The sequence below is a fragment of the Gadus morhua genome, chromosome 10 (genome assembly GCF_902167405.1).
Source record: "Gadus morhua chromosome 10, gadMor3.0, whole genome shotgun sequence".
Lineage (NCBI taxonomy): Eukaryota > Metazoa > Chordata > Actinopteri > Gadiformes > Gadidae > Gadus > Gadus morhua.
Window position 1 is genome coordinate 14,228,181 of NC_044057.1, and position 18,067 is coordinate 14,246,247.

Here is an 18,067-nt window from a genome sequence, read left to right on the forward strand (position 1 = left end):
GCGTGAACCTCCTACGATGGGGCATTTGATTGGTTCGCTATCCCGGGATATTGAGCATTATCCCACGATTGAGATCTCCAACTCGGGATATTGTTTCATCGCAAAATGTCCCGCTTTGCAAGTGTAAAAACAAACAAATCTCGGCAAAAAGTGTTATCTTGTTTACTTCTGGAGTGTCCCCGTGTAGTGTATACTTAAACTATCATTCACCTCAGGCTCGGTCCCTTCACGGACATCATTATAATGTCCGTGTGAACTGTTCAATGTCCCGCCCCTCCTCGTCCCGTCTGAAGGGGTGTCTCTGCCGGTGCACAGCTGTGTCGTCGCGGCGCTCAGCCCCGTGCTGGCGGCTGCCCTAACCCCCCGCCGCCCCCCTCGGGCGGGGCCCGCCTGCTGGAGTTCAGCGCCCTGGGGGCCGGCACCCTGCTGCAGCTGGGGGCCCTTCTGTACTGCGGGGAGATGGCGGGGGAGGGGGAGGAGGGGCGGCGGCGGGCGCTCTCGGCCGCCGCCCGGCTCGGCGTCCACGGGCTGGTGGAGGTGAAGGCGGGCGGGGCGGAGCTTAGGGACGCCGCGGTGCAGTCGGACCCCCCGCCGCCACGCCCAGACCGGGGGAGAGGGGTTACCCAGGGCCCTGCCCCCGCCCTGTGGGGGGAGGCGTGTGGGCACAGGGAGGGGGCCGACCCCCCTACCTCCCCTCCCCCCTCCTCTCGCACCCTGGCGCCCCGCCCCCTGCTCCCTCCGTCTTCGGCCTCCCCCCGGCCCTAGCTCCGCCCCCCAGGGCGCCGAGCTCTGGGGGGGCCCCGCCCACGGGCCGCCCATGACGACGGGCGAGGGGGAGGAGCTATGGCGCTTCGAGGGCAACATCCCCGCCTACATCAACCACTTCCTGAACCCGGGCCGGGAGGAGCCGGCCGGGGGGAGGGGTCACAGGGGGGGGAGGGGCCGAGGAGGAGGTGGGGGGGCCTGTCGGGCCGCGGCGGCGGGGGCGCACAGCGCGAGGACGCCTAGAGCCAGAGGGGCGGCGAGGGGCCGAGGTGCCGCCCAATGGGGGGCCGCGGGCTGGAAGGCGGCGGCGGCGGCGGCGGTGGCGGCGCCCCCCCCCCGTGGATCGGCGAGAGGAGGGTTTGGGGGACGCTCGTCTCCAAGACGGGCCAGGGGGGAGGGGCCGTGGGCCGGTCGCTGTGCCTGAGGACCAGGATGCCGCGACGGAAGAGGCGGGGCCAGAGCGAGGCGCGGCAGGTCGGCAGTGTGGACCAGCTGGTGGCGAGTAAGAAGCGTTGCCGGGACAACCGCGGCAGCAGGAAGGGCTCAGCGCGACCCGCCCCCGAGGTGAGGAACAGACCTTTTTTTTTTATTCTTTATTATTCTTTATTTTTTTTAAATTATGATAGAGTGAGATAGACAGGAAGGTCTGGGAGAGAGAGGGGACGACATGCACTAAAGGACCGCGGGGGCGGGATTCAAACCCGGGTCGCTGCGGTCAGGAGCCTTAAGGGTACGCCCGCTACACGGTGAGGAAGGGCCTTCCAGAGACCGATCAGAGACAGCAGAGGCTGTGTTGTTGATTACAGTTCTAACACATTCTTACTACCTTCTTCATACAGGCTTGTGCATGTTACATTTTGTTTTTTTTGTGATTTGCACCTTTTCTCTTCCGTTGTAGGAGAGTATCACCGACCTTGTCGTTCCCCCGTCCTCACCAGGCCCGCCCCCCGACACGGCCCCCGCCCCGTCCCTGTGGCACACCACGGCCCTCCCCAGGACCAGCAGCACGGAGCTCAACCCGCCGGAGCTCTTCGACCAATCGGATCAGTTCGACCGGCTTCTGGAGCAGTTCATGATGGGCATCGACAACAACAACAACAACAACAACAACAACAGAAGCACCAACAACACCACCGCCAGTCATGCCCCGCCTCCGACCCCTTTCGTCAGTGGTTCTGTGGGCGGTACTCCATCTTCCTGCGTTGCCGTGGCAGCACCAGATGAGAGTGGGGGTGGGCCGGGACTCCCTTCCCCGGGCGGTACCGGCGGCTCCACGTGGTCCCAGGCCGGTCGGACCGGGGGCGAGATGCCGCCGCCCTCGACGGAGGGGGAGCTCAACGACATCCTGGACCACTTCCTGCGCTCCTTCGAGCTGAAGGTGGCCCACTGCGACGGCGGGGTCGACGGCGGGGTCGACGGCGGGGTCGACGGCGGGGTCGACGGCGGGGTCGACGGCGGGGGCCACGCCCAGAGCGGCGGTTCGGCCCCGGGGGCGGAGGGCGGCAGCGGGGGGGAGACGCAGGCCGAGACCGGATCGACGGGACGCAAACGCAAGGGGCCTCCGCGGAAGGTCGGCCGCCCTCGGAAACGCAGACGACATCACGGCGTCGGGGGTTTCCGTGGTGAGCCCGGCTTCAACAACCCCCCGGAGCCACGGTGGGCCGATGGCACCGCGGGGAGCCCGAGCGTCACGCCGGCCGCGGGCAGCACGGAGGACTCCGAGGGGAGGGGCCCGAGGCCGAGGTAGGTAATGCCTGTGTCATCTGATTTTGATGGTTTCAAAACGATCTAAATGAATAATAATTATTTTCGATTTGAATTCTTTTTGTATTTTTTTAAGGGGTAAATTCAGTGACTGTTATTTTAGAGAGAAGTGCTGAATAAATGCACCATGTTTTCAATAATTATTTGAATAATCGTGATTTCAATATTGACCCAAAGAACCGTGATTATGATTTATTTTTTATCCATAATCAAGCAGCCCTCGGAAGAGGCTGAAGAGGTCGACCTCGACATCATCTTCCTCCTCGACGCCACGGCGAGTGACGCCGCCCTCCCAGGCCCCGACGGCGCCCAAACGTCCCGGAGGCAAGCCCCGCGACGGCGCCACGTCCGGCGGGGGGCCGTGGGCGGCGTGTGGTCCCGCTGTCGTCACGGCCCCCGAGCTGAAGCTCGAAGGGCCCGGCAAGAGGACCGGCGAGCCTTCCAGCCGGAGCAAAGCCATGCTGTCGGCCTGGTGGCAGGCCGGGGCCCTGGGGCCTTGGGCCCCGGGGCTGGCGGTGGGAGCGGAGGGGGGGGTGGAGAAGCTGAGGCTGGTGCCCGTGGTGTATCTAAGGAGGAGCCCTCTGCTGCAGCCCTATCTCGACGGCCACAGGTGTATCAGTACAGACGCAAAGGTGTTTTTTTTTACATATAAATATGTACAGCTTATATATTTATATTTATTTTTTAGAAAAATGTATCATCTTTTGACATTGTATGTTATTATCAGACAGCTGAAAGTTCGGATCCCAATAATTTTTTTCCATAAATCCCACACAAAATCTGCTTCCTAGAATACCTCTCGGCCGAACACACCTCTGCCCCCCACTCCGTCGGTTCCTCCGTCGGTTCCTCCGTCTCCCAGACCGCTGATCTCCTACCCCATCAGGAGCAGGATCAAAGAGCAGCACGACACGGTGAGTACTCTGTTCACACTCGGCTACTAAAGAGGCATGCTGTGTGTTACATTGTGTAAACAACATTGTGTTGATGTTGACACTCTGACTTTGCCTCCGTCTGTCTGTGGATCTGTTCTGCATCCAGCAGACGATGGCTCCTATCCAGCCAACACATTCAGGGCCACCGGCGGCTTCAGTTCCAGAAGTACAATCACGGCCATTGCAACGGCGGTGGAGAAAAAGGCACCTAGAGCCCAAGAGGCGGGTCATCGAGGCAAAGAGGGTGTGTCTGGACCAGGAGGGACCCGTCAGCCCAGAACTAGGCACACCCAACTCAGGACACCTTCCCTGTCGGTCCGACGAAGAGGAAGGGAGGGTAACGGTGGACACAGACGATGTTATCGATGTGGTCGCTGTGGATTCGCTACAAGGCCACGGCAACCATGGCGACCGCCCGCCAGAGCCTACCTCCGAGGTAGTGGTAGACGTTTTAGAAGTGGAGTCAGAAGCAGGGACGGGACAGCAGCAGGCGGCAGCCATCGCCTCTGTCAAAGCCTCGGAGACGGGCCAGGAGACGAGGACCGGGGCGGCGTTGATGGACGAAGACGAGGAGGTCGACGTCGAGGAAGAGGTCGACGTCGAAGAGGAGGTGGGCGTCAAGGAGGAGGTGGGCGTCGAGGAGGAGGTGGACGTCGAGGAGGAGGTGGGCGTCGAGGAGGAGGTGGGCGTCGAGGAGGAGGTGGACGTCGAGGAGGAGTTGGACGTTGAGGAGGAGGTGGGCGTCGAGGAGGAGGTGGGCGTCGAGGAGGAGTTGGACGTTGAGGAGGAGGTGGGCGTCGAGGAGGAGGGGGGCGTCGAGGAGGAGGTGGGCGTCGAGGAGGAGGGGACGTCGAGGAGGAGGTGGCGTCGAGGAGGAGGTGGGCGTCGAGGAGGAGGTGGACGTCGAGGAGGAGGTGGGCGTCGAGGAGGAGGTGGGCGTCGAGGAGGAGGTGGACGTCGAGGAGGAGGTGGGCGTCGAGAGGAGGAGGGTGGACGTCGAGGAGGAGGTGGGCGTCGAGGAGGAGTGGGCTCGAGGAGGAGGTGGACGTCGAGGAGGAGGTGGGCGTCGAGGAGGAGAGTGTGGGCGTCGAGGAGGAGGTGGACGTCGAGGAGGAGGTGGGCGCGAGGAGGAGGTGGGCGTCGAGGAGGAGGTGGGCGTCGAGGAGGAGGTGGACGTCGAGGAGGAGAGGTGGCGTCGAGGAGGTGGACGTCGAGGAAGGAGGTGGGCGTCGAGGATGAGGTGGGCGTCGAGGAGGAGGTGGGCTGTCGAGGAGGTCGACGTCGAGGAGGAGGTGGGCGTCAAAGAGGAGCTCGACAAGGACGGTCGACGCCGAAGAGGAGGTCTGCGTCGACGATGAGATCGACGAGGAGGTCAACGTTAATGAAGAGGTCGCCGTCGACGTCGGGGGTGGATTCAGAGGGCGGCTTTGATCCGGCGGGGTCACCTGAAGTCGACATCCTAGCGCCTCCCACCGGACCCGGCCTCACAGTGCACCACTACTCACCGGGGAAAGACGTAAGGGCGGTCCTCCTCTAGGAAGCGTTTCACAGGAGCGGCACCTTCGCGCCGGGGGGTGGGTCAGGGTTCAACCTGGGATCCACGGGAAGTTGGGAGGAGGAGGAGGAGGTCGATGAAGAGGTGGAGGTGGATGTGGATGACACTGGCGGTTGGAGCCCCAAGCCCCCTCCTGCGTTCAGCCTGGCCCGGATGTTAAAGCCTGAGCTGAGGAGAGGAGGAAAGAGGAAGATGACGTTGATGTGGTGGGAGGAGAGATGGCCTGCAGTCAGTCCCAGGGCCTGTCGTCCTGTCCCCCTGCCATATAGGTAAGTTCAGCCCAATCCTCAGTGTGATCCACATGGTTACATTTAATTTGATACCACACATTTGGTTGCTAAAACCTTTTGCTTTTCCCTTTTCTGCTACACATTATATGAACTAAATAATTTAGTTTTTCCTGTCAAACCAAGCTCATGATCCGTTTGTGCTTTGGGAACTTTTTTTAGAGAACTGTCAATTTTTCTTGCAAGCCCAGTGTAAAGATAACAGAATTGCTTGTTGCTGAACCTATCATTCTTCCCTGTCCCCATCTATCTCTACCTCCAGACAGCCAGCCAAACGCACATAAACCTCAAACTGCAGCTACTGGTTGGGAAGAAGATCTCCCAGCAAAGTGGGAAATCTGCGATCTAACTAGATTGACATCGCTGTTTTTTCCGTTCTAAATGTTATTGCTGTGATGTAAAAAGTATTGTTGAGAATATACGTTAATTAGTCTTTAAAAGCTCTGACGTTTCTGCCAAAAGCAATGGACTCCCCAAAGCACTTAACTTTAAAAATGAAAACTGCAGCTTTAGTGTTATTGTCCGTTCAATTGTTGATTGCTACCATTCTTTAAGTACTTTTAAGTTGATTTTATCATATGTGCTAATTTGTGGTAGGTTATTGTGTTTAACCCATAGTGTCATACAGACCAAACTTTAGATCACTTCAAGTGATCCCGTTGTTAATTTTATTTAGATCCTTCAGTACCTCAGCATATTCTGGTATTTAAATCAGGGATCACATTATTTTGTACACCCTAAACCAAAAATAAAAATAAGATGATCCGCTGTCATTTACCTGTATTTATTTCTTCCCATATTGTAGAAAGTGTTTGAAAAGTATTGAGTTATCTCTACTAGTACTTTGCACCATCACTGGCATGGAGAACATGAATGAACACACAAGCTTGATGTGAACCCAATTTTATTGATCATAGACCATGAGGAAGGACCTTGACACCACACAACAGCAGGAACACATCTGAGCTGCACTGCACAGCGGCCCCCCTGAGTCCAGCCGCTCTGAAGACACCCAGGTGCACCCTGGGAAACCAACCTTCAGACCTAGCAGTTAGACTCACGGAACCACCCTCTGCCTCCCCCCACCTCCCTGCTTGGCTTCCAGCTCTCTTCAGAGGGGGGGGTGTGGTTCTCTCCCCCACCCTCCCCCCAAGGGGGGCTGGGACCAACAGGGTACTGGCCCCAGGAGCGCGGCGCAGGTGGTGTGTCAGCGCAGGTGTGTTGAGCGTTGTGGTGGTTGTGCGTGGTCTGTCCCTGTGTGCGTCAGCAGCAACCTATAGATAAGACCACCGTGCTAACAGGAAGGGTCGTCAGTGTGTGGTGTGTTTGTTTGTTTGTTTGTTTTGAGGGAGTGAGGTTTTGTGTGTGCGTGTGCATCTCTTGTGCTTCAAACTGTGCGATTATTGTCTCTCGTTTTACTTCCGGATCAGATGTTGCGTCGGAGGTGGCGGGTTCCATTCCCTGGGGGGGGGGGGGGGGGGGGAGGGAGGATTGAAGATTAGTAGTCAGGAAGTGATGTGAAGGATGTAAGTTTTGATCTGAAGGCAAAGGAGAGGAATGAAGGAGGAGGTGTGGGGTGCAGGCCGCTGGATGGGTCGCCCGTTGTGTGTCGGGTTTGCTCACCAGCGCCTCTGGCAGAGCCGGGGCCTCCTCTTAGTGCTGGATACGCCTGATGGACTGGATCTGGGGGGTCTGGCAGTGGGAAGCCCCAGTTCTTCCAGTTCGTGGTATCTCCGCTGTGCCTCTCGCACTCCATGATGTACTGCTGGCCCCTGTAGCCGGGGAACTGGTAGCACACGAAGCTGCGGGGGGAGGAGGGGGAGCCGTCAGAGACGCCATGGTTCCAGTGACTCCAGAGTGTGGAATCGGACTCTGCAGTGAGTCGTGATTGAATGACCCTGCTGTGGGTGAACACCTCAGCGGCGTGTGTGTGTGTGTGTGTTGGTGCACGGAGGTCCCGGCCTGACTTACGCGCCACACTGCACGTGCATGGAGCCCACCTCGGGCTTCATCCAGCCCATGGCCTGCAGGGAGGGGTAGTCGTCACACATCTCCACGCTGCGGCCCAGGAAGTTCTCCTTCTCGAAGATCATCATGCGGCTGCTCTGGTGGGACTGCGGCGACCGGATGGGGGGGGGGGGGCAACGTGAGGAGCTGGAATCAGACTGAGCTGCATAAACTGACATGTTTCCCAACTCGACATGGATTATTATTTGACTCGTGTGATAAACGTGACCTCCAGCTCTGCTCTTCACGTCGATAGACCCTTTGCTGCACCACGGCACGGGGAGACGTATCTTCACCGGTTCAGTCGACTACCCATGCCCTGAGGGACACCTCAGTGACTGTCCTACGATGACCCCCCCCCCCCCCCTCTGTCTAAGCGTCTATCGAGCCGCAAAACCGCTTTTCGGTTAACTACGATGCCGCAGAGAGGCATGAACCCCTACAGGGTTAGGGTTAGGGGTCACACGGGACTCACAGCGCAGTAGATGCGGGCGCAGCGACATGAGGCGCTCCACGTGGGTAGGACAGGGAGCCGCTGTACGAGTCCCAGTGGGGGTACTCTCCCCCTCTCCAGGATGAACTGCTGCCCTGGAAGTCGTTGTGCTCAAAGCCCACCCAGCTGGAGAGTCAGAGACAGAGAGAGAGTTGACCTCGTGGAGCGGAAGCGTGTTCTTTGGTTTCACCTGTTTTAGCAGGAGCTTCTTACAGTGAAAATGGCATCATTTATTTAATTTCACTTATTCAGGGCATTAAGCAGATGCTTTTTATCCAAAGCGACTTACAATAAGTACATTTGTCATAAGAAAGGGAAAAAAGACATCACTGTCGGTACAGTAAGGATGTTCATAGAACCAAGTGCCAAGCACACGGACAATCGCTAACCCATTTCCCGTATACAACCAAGATAGTTAGGATAAGATGCTACATAACTAAGTACTATGAGGCAGAGTCTATACGACATACAATAAGTGTGGACATCACGCTCATGAATCCCTACAGATTGGCCCGGGGACCTTGGGGATGGACACCATCACAAGGAAGACAAGCACCCTATAGCCGCCTGCACCATTGAAATGATTTAGACGGTGTGAGGTACACATGCAGAGACCAGAGACCAGCAGGTTTAAAGATGGCCTCGGCCCCTACTTACGCTCCGCTCTCCACCCTGATGGAACGGATGTTGTCCAGGCCGCACTCCTGGATGTTGCAGCACTCGGAGGTGAACTCCTGGCACTTGCCCTGGAAATGCTCCTGCTCAAACACAGTCACCTGTGGGGGGGGGGGGGGGGGGCAAGAGACACGAGAGCCAATGAGAACCAGAGGACATTTCTGTTTTTTCATCAACAGTTGATTAGTAACAGGAAACAAGAGGAATCAGGTGAAGAGTTGTCGTCAGTGTGGTCATCTCGGTGGGGGGGCTTACCTTGAAGAAGGGAGCCATGCCCATTCCAGAGTGGACCATGGGCTGGTTCATGGGGTACCTTGTATTTCTGTACATGTTAACACCTGAAGAACAAACACTCGTTAGAAAGATTGTAGATCTCAGAGTCAAGCTGCTGAACACATTGAGTCTCTCGACCATGTAGGATCTAGATGGGCTGCGGCTTTGGATAGGTTTGTTGGATAAGTTAGCAATTAGCATCCCAAAATAATGACAATTTAAAATATAGATGAACAGGAAGTTGATCAATGGAACATAAAATGAAAGTAAAAAAACTATTGATAAAGTTTGTTGAAAGAACACTAGAAATCTCTATGGGCGCTTAATGCCCTGACTCACTTTATCAATACTTGATTAAATCCAAACGGAAGTATGAAATACATATATGAAATACATATACAATCCCTAGCTTTTGTCGAATTACCACAAGTGCGTCCTTACCTAGATTGGCTCTCTTTGAACTTGCTTGGATATGGCACGCGGCCTAACGGCTGTTTTTTACGTAGAACTTTGAGAGAAACCTGGCGCTTCAGTTTTATATCGCCTTGCCGAAGAGCGCGCCCTGCCCACGCGCGTCCACGAAGCGGTCGTTGGAGCGCGCCTCTCCCAATCGTTCCCAAATGCATGCAAAGCGCGCTCGCTGTATGCCCGTGCGTCCCGCTGGCCAGCTCAGCATATTCTACTGTGTAGCGCGGTTCCATCCCGAGCGCGCCGGCCTGCGTGATGCTGTTGTCAGGGGGGAACAATAGCGCGCCGGCAGGTTCGAGCCCCGCGTCAGCAATCCGCCGGCAGTGTCCGTTCACAATGGGACTAGGGAGCTGTGGGGAATGTGCGGATCAACTGAAATGTGGCAGCCTTTGGGCGAGTGGAACTGGAAAATTGTTTGAAATAATGTGTAAAAATAAAAGCAATGTGATGTGTAGAAATAAAAGAAAGTCAGCAAATCACCACTGATCCAACACATCTTCAAAGAAGTCTAGAGTTTTCTCCTGTTACACCCGTTCATTAATATGTTGAACACTCATGTGATGATCACCAGTGTCGTTAATGAAACAATAATGAAATAATACGCGATATGTTTACATAGGGAGATTCTATGTTCCAATGAAGAAGTGAAGAGCAGAGTCCACAGAAATTAAAACAAAAATGAACACTGTGTGTCCAGCGTTCATTTTGACCATTGGTTAATTTTTGACCATTAGCGTTTGACTTATGGTCATTGTAGGCCTATATGCTAATATCGTTTTCATACCTGTCATTAATGTGGCCCTATCTGTGCTGGGCAAATGTGTGGCCATGACATGACTAGGATCCTTAACATTCTCTTATCGTTCGTCATTTAGAACAAATAGAGGGGATCCAAAATACAACGTTTTAAAGAGCTGACCTCCAGAAAGTCCATCAAATAAGCTATTGGTTATGATTCAAATGTTTTGGATAAATATATTTGTCACATATAATGATTATATTATGAGGCCATGATGTTGTTGAGTGACTGACAGTTTCCATACACCCCGCAAACAGTTTCTGAAGACGTTTACATTTACATTTAGGGCATTTAACAGACGCTTTTATCCAAAGCGATTTCTACATTTGTCAGAAGAAAGAGAAACAATATATTGCTGTCGGTACAGTAAGGGTTTTCTGGTGTGTTAAGTGATGGACTGTGTGACTGTTTGTTGTAACTTTTGCTCCCAGCACCACAACCAATACTCAGCCTGTAAACTCTTCTACCATGTTGCTGTGTGTTGGAGGGTCCCACCTCTCGGAGCCAGTATAGTTTGTTCCACTCCCCCCCCACCCAGGCCGTCCCTCTGTGATGATGTTCGGACTTCTATTGTCCCGGCTCTCTGACCTCAGCAGGTTGTTTCTCTCCGGCTAATCCCTCCCCCCTGGTCGCCAGGGTATAAAAGGGCTGGGCTGACTCTGTGGTGGCACACACGTTTCCTTGATTGAGGCATCAGTAGCACCAACAGGTAAAGTGAACCTCCATCGGTGAACCCTCCGATACAGCTTCAGCTGTTTAATCTGAGTACAGAGATAGAAGTACATGGGATGTTTAGATCCATGTGAATCTCCAGTCTAGCTCTTATGGTTCAATTGATCTAAACCACCCAGTTCCACTGTGGTGGAGTGACACACCTGAGCGTATGTGTAACGTCCTCTGTCTCTCTCCCCCCTAGCAATCATGTCCAGCGAGAAGACCAAGACCGCTTCCCAGACTGACGGCAAGGCCGCCCAGAGCAAGAAGTCCGAGATGGGAATGATGTCCTACAAGGTGGGTACCTCTCAGGAACGGCACAAACAGTGGTTCCATGTTGTGGTCCACTTCAACCCACCATCCTATGAACTGGGCCTCAGCTGCAGATGATCATTTGGACAAACTGAGGCAGTGAATGCTTGCGTGTACTGACCGACCACGGGTCTCCTGTCCCCCGCCAGATGTACGTGTTCGACCAGGAGAACTTCCAGGGGCCGCATGATGGAGATCAGCAACGAGATGCATGAACGTCTGCGAGATGGGCATGGACCGCGTGCGCTCCCTGCGTGTGGAGTGCGGACCGTAAGTACCGACGGCTGGCCCGCCGACATCGAGGACTACTATGGATGGACTCAAGAGCCGTGGTGTTCCACAGTTTCTGCTCCATCCTAACGCCTCCTATTCTCCGGTGTGTGGCCCCTGCAGTTTCGTGGGTTTCGAGCAGATGAACTTCTGTGGTGAGATGTACATCCTGGAGAAGGGCGGAGTACCCCCGTTGGGACTCCTGGAGCAACTGCCAGAAGAACGACCTACCTGCTGTCCTTCAGGCCCGTGAGGATGGGTAAGGAACCACCTCCCCCCAGCTCCTCCGTCACCACCACCACCCTACCACCACCACCACCACCACCACCACCACCACCACCTTCAACACCATCAATCATTCAACACCACCACCACCATCACACCATCATTTAACCCTTTTGCCCATCTCCTTGTTCTTTGTCCCCCCAGGACCCCGAGAAGCACAAGATCTGCCTGTACGAGGTCGGAGAGTTCAAGGGCCGCAAGATGGAGAATCCATGGACGATGATGTCCCCCAGCATGTTCTCCTACGGCTTCACCGACAGAGTTGGCAGCATCACCGTCAGCTGCGGAACGTAAGTGTACCGGACACGTCTCAAAGTCTACCTAGCTGCGGCTCAGAAGCTCTGGTGCTATTGGAGAGAGTGGAACTCATAGCAAACATTGGAAACGTAATTATCAAAAGAAACGTCAATAGTGCAAATGTTTAAAATGTTTCTGTGTTGGTCCCTCTCCTCAGCTGGGTGGGATACCAGTTCCCCGGATACCGTGGTAGCCAGTACCTGCTGGAGAAGGGCGAGTTCAGGCACTTCAACCAGTACGGCGCCCGTCACCCTCAGTTCCAGTCCGTGAGGCGGTATCCGCGACATGCAGTTGGCACCAGCAGGGCTGCTACACCATGTCCAGCAAGTAAGCTCCCACCAGAGCCCCCCCCGCAGGAGCAGGAAGGAGGCCAGGGAGAAGGGGAGGAGCCAGAGGGACGAGGCTGGGGGGAGATGTCTGAGACTGTACCTCAACACTTGTTAAGGTCCGCCCTGTGACCCTGCGGGTGAGGCGGCGGAGAAACTCTCCCCCACACCCATGCGGGTCTCCAGAAAACACCCTCAGAGACAGGACCCCCTGCAGGACCCCGTGGAAAACCAGACACTCGTCCTCCAGCCTTTTCTAGCTCCTCTCCTCTCTTTCTCCCCCCAGCGCCACGCCCTTCCTCAGCACCTCTCCTTTGAATCCTTTACTGCAAGAGAGAGGGAACCTGGCATCCCTTGTTGTGTCACTCTTGATTCTCGGCTCAGGGTCAGGTGAGATGCACCATGGGAAATTGAGTTTCCAGACCCCCCTCTGATTCCCCCCCCGCCCCCCCCCGACCTACTTGCCCAGTGCATTTCACTCCTACTATGCTGTACAGAATCCTGGCCAAGTTTTCAATAAAATGTCAAGACGTAAATACATTGTGTCTGCCTTGTTGTGTTATCATGGGAAATCACAATTTAGCTATGATAATTAGCTATATATTGAGCTATACAATTAAGGAGAATCATTACTTAATCATACATCATAAAGAGGTTAAGATATAAATATATAGAAAAAACCTTAGACACTGTATCTGCAAAATCACTGCAAGGTTTATTACAGTAGGGCAATAACCACCCTTCAGGTGTTGCTGTATCTTACACAGACAAATCCATAGGTAATTGTTTTATATACGAAACAATATAGGTTTACCTATGTGTTTGACCTGTTTGATCACATGATCAAACTATTTATTCTAGTCGTGCTATAGGTAGCAATTTCCCCTATCGGAACGAGAAAAACCAGGGGAAAAATGACATCAATGATTTTGTTTTATAAAAAAAGAAAACATCGAATTTTATAAACAAGGCTTTCCACTCAAACGACAAACATGAATATATCAAAAATACATTTATAAAATTAAACATAAATACTGTGTGGTTGTCTATATAAAGCTTTGATATGTCCCACAGCTGTTTCACAAGGCTCATTTGACCTAATCCCCTCTACCACCCTTGTACATTATCCATACACCACATGTCGGGCAAAATGCCCGCTGTATCTTCAGAGCAACTAGGCTATACTTTTCAGTGCAACTTTATAAAAAAAACAGCGCTATAAATTGCTCGCTAGTGCATCAAGAAAAATGTCTACTACAACTCTGTTTGATCTCTTCTACTTTCCAGGGGTTATGTTATAGACTCCCATCTACTTTTCCGGTCGTCCACACTTTCCGACATCTGGACTAAGTCAACGTGACATCATTCGCACGAATTCTGCGAAAAGAAGAGAGCGGGTGGTTGGGATAAGACGGAAGGATTTGAGTGCACTCAAACGGGAGGCTTAAACGTGTGATGTCTAAATGGGCACACGAAGATTAAACAGACGGGCACAGACAGAACATTGATTATTTCTTTATCTCTCTCTAGATTTCTTTATCTCTCTCGCTGTATCACACACACATGCGCGCACGCACACACAGACAGATACACACTCTCTCACATATAATTGAATTACTACACAATAAATGGATAAATTTGACACATTTCTAAAATGTTTATCTAATTTAGTTGTTATAAGTCAAGTTTGCTCGTGTAAAAAAAGGTTTAAAACAAATCTCTCTTTCTCTCTCTCCCTCCATCTCCCTTTCCCATTCTCCTTCTCCCTCCTCCTCTCTCTTTCCCCCTCCCTCTCCCTCTTTCTCCCTCCCCCTCTCTCCCTCCTCCTCTCTCTTTCTCCCTCCCTCTCCCTCCCCCGCTCTCTCTCTCTCCCTCACCCTTATCCTCACCCTCTCCCCCTCCTCCTCACCTTCTCCCTCCCTCTCCCTCCCCCGCTCTCTCTCTCACCCTCTCCCCCTCCTCCTCACCCTCGCCCTCTCTCACCCTCAAAGTCGACCAGGCCGTCTCCGTTGAGGTCAACGTCTCTGAGGATCTCGTCGATCTCCCGGTTGGTAAGCTGCTCTCCCATCAGCTTCTTCATGGCCTCCCTGAGCTCCATGATGTTGATCTGCCCGTCGCCGTTGGTGTCGAACTGGACGGGAGACACCGGGAGGGGGGAGGTAAAAGAAGAAGATTACCATGGAAAACACGAACGAGACTGGGAGACGTTAGAGTTTACTATGAATGTTGTGTATATGTGTCCTGGTAATGGCTGCAGACGTTTCCTTTTGAATCCTGTCAACCTAACAACCCTAATCCTAACCCTAACCCTAACCCCAACCCTAACTCTAAACCTATCCCTAACAACCCTGACCCTAACCCCAACTCTAAACCTAACCCTAACAACCCTAACCCCCACTGACCTCTTTAAACGCATCCCGAAGTTCCTTGATGCCTATCATGTCGGCCGTCTCGGCCAGCATTTTGGGGCCCATCAGCTCCACAAAGTCCTCAAAGTCCACTTTACCGCCACCTGCAGGTCAGACAAGAGCAGGGCTCACATTTATTTCTGGCTGAAGAAAGTCATCTACAACCTAAACTGAAATGAAACGACATCGACAACGAAACATGTTTTTTCCGTGAAACTTTTATGCCACCCCACGATTCATTCCACCTCCCCTTTATCCCGTCGCTCTCCAGGATGGTTCTGGCGCTGTCCCCGACGGACCCCCAGACACTCACAGATCTGCTGGCTGAGCTCGATCAGCTCCATCTCGGTGGGCATGTAGCCCATGGTCCGCATGCACTCGCCCAGGTCCCCGCAGCTGATGTAGCCCTTCTTGTTCCGGTCGAACTCCACGAACGCCTCGCGCAGCTCTGCGGGGGGCGGGGGGGGGTTAATGCGTGCTATGAGTGGTACGGCGTGTGTGTTTGAGTGTGCATTGTGTGCTGTAAGCGTGCTGGGGCTGGAGGCGGGGGGTTACTCACCTTCAATCTCCTCCGGTCGCAGCTCTCTGTCCTGTTGCAGGGAGACAGTGGTACACAATTAACACCGCTATTGGTTAGGTTGGTCTTCTTGTATGCTAAACATGCACACTTACACGCACGTACATGAGTAAACACGTATGCATGCACACAAGGGCGCTCAAACACACACACACACACACACACACACACACACACACACACCACACCACACACACACACACACACACACACACACACACACACACACACACACACACACAACACACAATTGACACAAACACAGATGCACACACTCACACACTCGCACGTATAAACATAAAGAGTACATCAACACATGTTTATGCATGCATTCAAACAACAAATGTTTCAATTGCTGTGGCAATCAACATCATAATCACATGGTTCTAATATTGCATCATATGAGGTCTGTCTTGACCGCTACATGTTTTATATGTATAAAATGTTTAACATGTATAAACATGTTTAAAAATGGATAAACAAGCAGTGAAGGCCAAACCAACAGTCAAGGTCACAGCTCTTTAGGTAGATACAAACAATGGGGTGGAGGAATCACAGATGTCACGTTATGAAGGAACTAATACAAGATGGAAAATAATGTTCAACTATACAGACAGCAGAGGAACCAATGAAAACGGAAAACTGCCCACTACTGACCCCTTTGGCAGGTAAGAGAACTGCAGTCTGCCAGATATCACGCATTGAGAGCACTGGACCGTGAGCTCTGTCCGTTGAGTCAGCTGTCTGTGTTTTCTGAATAGCAGATCGCTGCTGTGAATAACAGACAGTTGCTATGGAAGATATTTCCAACCAAATTTTGACCTTTGAAGATGTGGAAGTGAGATCAGACGTCACTTCCAGAATCAACCGTTTTTTTTCTTGATTGTCTCTCATCTCCCTACTAAAAAACAACTCTAATAAATAATAATTTGATGTTGTCAAACTAGGGGAACTACTTTTCTCAGCGTATCAGCTCAATCTGATAGGCGTTCTGGTCTTCAGCCCACACTACTTTAGGGCTGCCTTTGCGGTCTTGCTTTTAATCCAACGCACAGCGCTAGAGTAGTCAGCTACGGCCTCTGTGACCGCTACTCAATCCTGTTTCCATGGAACTAACCGATCGACCGGCGGGAGAACCTCCCGAACCCACGGGGCTTCTGATTGGTCGAAAGTGTGAGGCGGAACACGCACACCCGTCGTGTGTGGCGGGGAGATGGAGGTCGCCGTGACGACCACACAAGGGGCGATGATGATGAGGACGATGCCTGGGTCAGGAATGTATGGCGGTGAAGGCGTTCACGTACACGGGGACAGTATCACTGTGTGTGTGTGTGTGTGTGTGTGTGTGTGTGTGTGTGTGTGTGTGTGTGTGTGTGTGTGTGTGTGTGTCCTACATACGGCGGTCTGGGAAAAGCCCTGCTTCAAGAAGATGCAGGCGTGGCCTACGATGTCCTGCACCCCGTTGCACTTCTTGACCAGCGTGCTGGTCGGGTGATCAATATCTGGCAACCCGTTATCCGGGGGCTCCGCTGCGTCTGGGTGGGGGCCCCGTGCCCCTCCGGCCCCCGCCTCCAGACCCCCCGCTGGGGGCTGCTGCCCTTCAGTCGCCCCCTTCCCAGAGTCCCAGGGACCCAGAGGCCAGTTAAACCCACAACAACGTCCTTGTACTCTTTAAGCACCCGACACGCTCGGTATGAAACAGATAGACTCTGTCCTCTCCAGGAACCATCGATGACTCCTATAGCAGCACGGTGAGGCCAATGGCTTTTGTGTGCGTGTCTGTGCGTGTGTGCGTGTGCGTGTGTGTGTGTGCGTGTGTGTGTGTGCGTGTGTGTGTGTGTGTGTCGGTATGTGCTTCCGTCAGCTTTAGGGAATCCATGGCATTAACTATTAAATCGTACATGTAACTGCACATTCATACATGGAGTATTATTGCAATTTTATGCAATTACGTATTTCAAAAAAACTTGGATCAAATCTTAACCTATGAAAGCCTTCAAACCGAGGGCTTTTTCCAAGTCGAAAATCTTTAAAACAAGTATAGAATAATTTCCTACCGACACATTATCACAGCAGCTAACCATCCCAACAGACACATACAACAACTCCCATGCAGCTCAAAGATCCTGTGATTCAAGGCCCCACAGAGAAGTCCCTGCTGTCTTACCTTCCTCATGGTGTTGTTCATAGACGACTTGGTGCAGTTGCCCATCACCTCTCTGTCAACCCACAGTCCGACTCATCGTCTGCTCTCCTCTCCTCTCCTCCCCTCGTAACCGCCCAACTCCCCCCTCCCCCCCTTCAGTCCCCCCCGCCCCCCCGCCTCTATATCGGTGATTTTGGTCAGTCTGTCATCAGTCTGCGTCTGAGTCCATTACTCCTCTTCAGTCTGATTTAATCAGACTCTCTCATTCCATCCTCTCTCTCTACCTCATCTCTCTCTCTCTCCTCTCTCTCTCTCTCTCTCTCTCTCTCTCTCCTCTCTCTCTCTCTCTCTCCCTCTCTCTCTCTCTCTCTCTCTCTCTCTCCCTCCACTCACTCTCTCCACTCTCTCTCTCTCTCTCCCTGAGAGCGGACATCTTCCCCAAACGTCTCATTCTGGGATTATGATCACATCTGCAATTAGAGTAAAATAAAGACCATCCATTTTGGGCGTCTCCCCCCCCGAACCGATGCGACCGACATTAGAGAACTGCCCTGTGCCACACTAAGCTGTCCCTCTCTGTCTTGTCCTGACCTGACATAACCCTGTTGAGCCCCAACTCCACTACTCAAACAATTCCCTCTATACCATGCTATTGATACCCTTTTCCCTACACACTCATCCCAAGTAATTCTCAGTCAACCCTATCTCTCT

At 53.2% G+C, this 18,067-nt stretch overlaps 2 protein-coding genes and 2 pseudogenes across 2 annotated transcripts; 2 read left to right on the forward strand and 2 right to left on the reverse strand.

Annotated features, from left to right (window-relative positions):
* The first annotated feature begins 1,044 nt into the window (after window positions 1-1,044).
* Window positions 1,045-6,531, forward strand: LOC115552761 (uncharacterized). Its single transcript, XM_030369074.1, has 7 exons — window positions 1,045-1,329; window positions 1,664-2,508; window positions 2,747-3,139; window positions 3,392-3,443; window positions 3,571-4,092; window positions 5,569-5,635; window positions 6,461-6,531. Exons 1-7 carry the CDS (start codon window positions 1,045-1,047, stop codon window positions 6,529-6,531), a joined length of 2,235 nt encoding a protein of 744 aa, XP_030224934.1.
* A 193-nt stretch (window positions 6,532-6,724) lies between these two features.
* On the reverse strand, window positions 6,725-9,233 carry LOC115551950 (beta-crystallin A1-like; annotated as a pseudogene).
* A 1,416-nt stretch (window positions 9,234-10,649) lies between these two features.
* Window positions 10,650-12,370, forward strand: LOC115551948 (beta-crystallin B1-like; annotated as a pseudogene).
* An 812-nt stretch (window positions 12,371-13,182) lies between these two features.
* On the reverse strand, window positions 13,183-17,474 carry LOC115551946 (calcium-binding protein 2). Its single transcript, XM_030367588.1, has 7 exons — window positions 17,378-17,474; window positions 16,609-16,821; window positions 15,193-15,223; window positions 14,947-15,081; window positions 14,628-14,737; window positions 14,209-14,356; window positions 13,183-13,602 (listed from the first exon to the last, which is right to left on the reverse strand). The coding sequence occupies exons 1-7, from the start codon at window positions 17,420-17,422 to the stop codon at window positions 13,577-13,579; spliced, it is 708 nt and encodes a 235-aa protein (XP_030223448.1). The 5' UTR covers window positions 17,423-17,474; the 3' UTR covers window positions 13,183-13,576.
* Between the last annotated feature and the right edge of the window lie 593 nt (window positions 17,475-18,067).

Bases quoted from the DNA above. Each gene is read 5' to 3' on its own strand.
- LOC115552761 (XM_030369074.1), top strand. From the start codon at position 1,045: ATGGGGGGCCGCGGGCTGGAAGGCGGCGGCGGCGGCGGCGGTGGCGGC. The intron at 4,093-5,568 runs GTGGGCGTCGAG...CTCTACCTCCAG, and splicing joins AGGTGGGCGTCAAGGAGGAG to ACAGCCAGCCAAACGCACAT. The intron at 5,636-6,460 runs GTGGGAAATCTG...CCTCCCCCCAAG, and splicing joins GAAGAAGATCTCCCAGCAAA to GGGGGCTGGGACCAACAGGG.
- LOC115551946 (XM_030367588.1), bottom strand. From the start codon at position 17,422: ATGGGCAACTGCACCAAGTCGTCTATGAACAACACCATGAGGAAG. The intron at 16,822-17,377 runs GTAAGACAGCAG...GACTCTGGGAAG, and splicing joins TGAACAACACCATGAGGAAG to GGGGCGACTGAAGGGCAGCA. The intron at 15,224-16,608 runs GTATGTAGGACA...TCCCTGCAACAG, and splicing joins AGGGCTTTTCCCAGACCGCC to GACAGAGAGCTGCGACCGGA.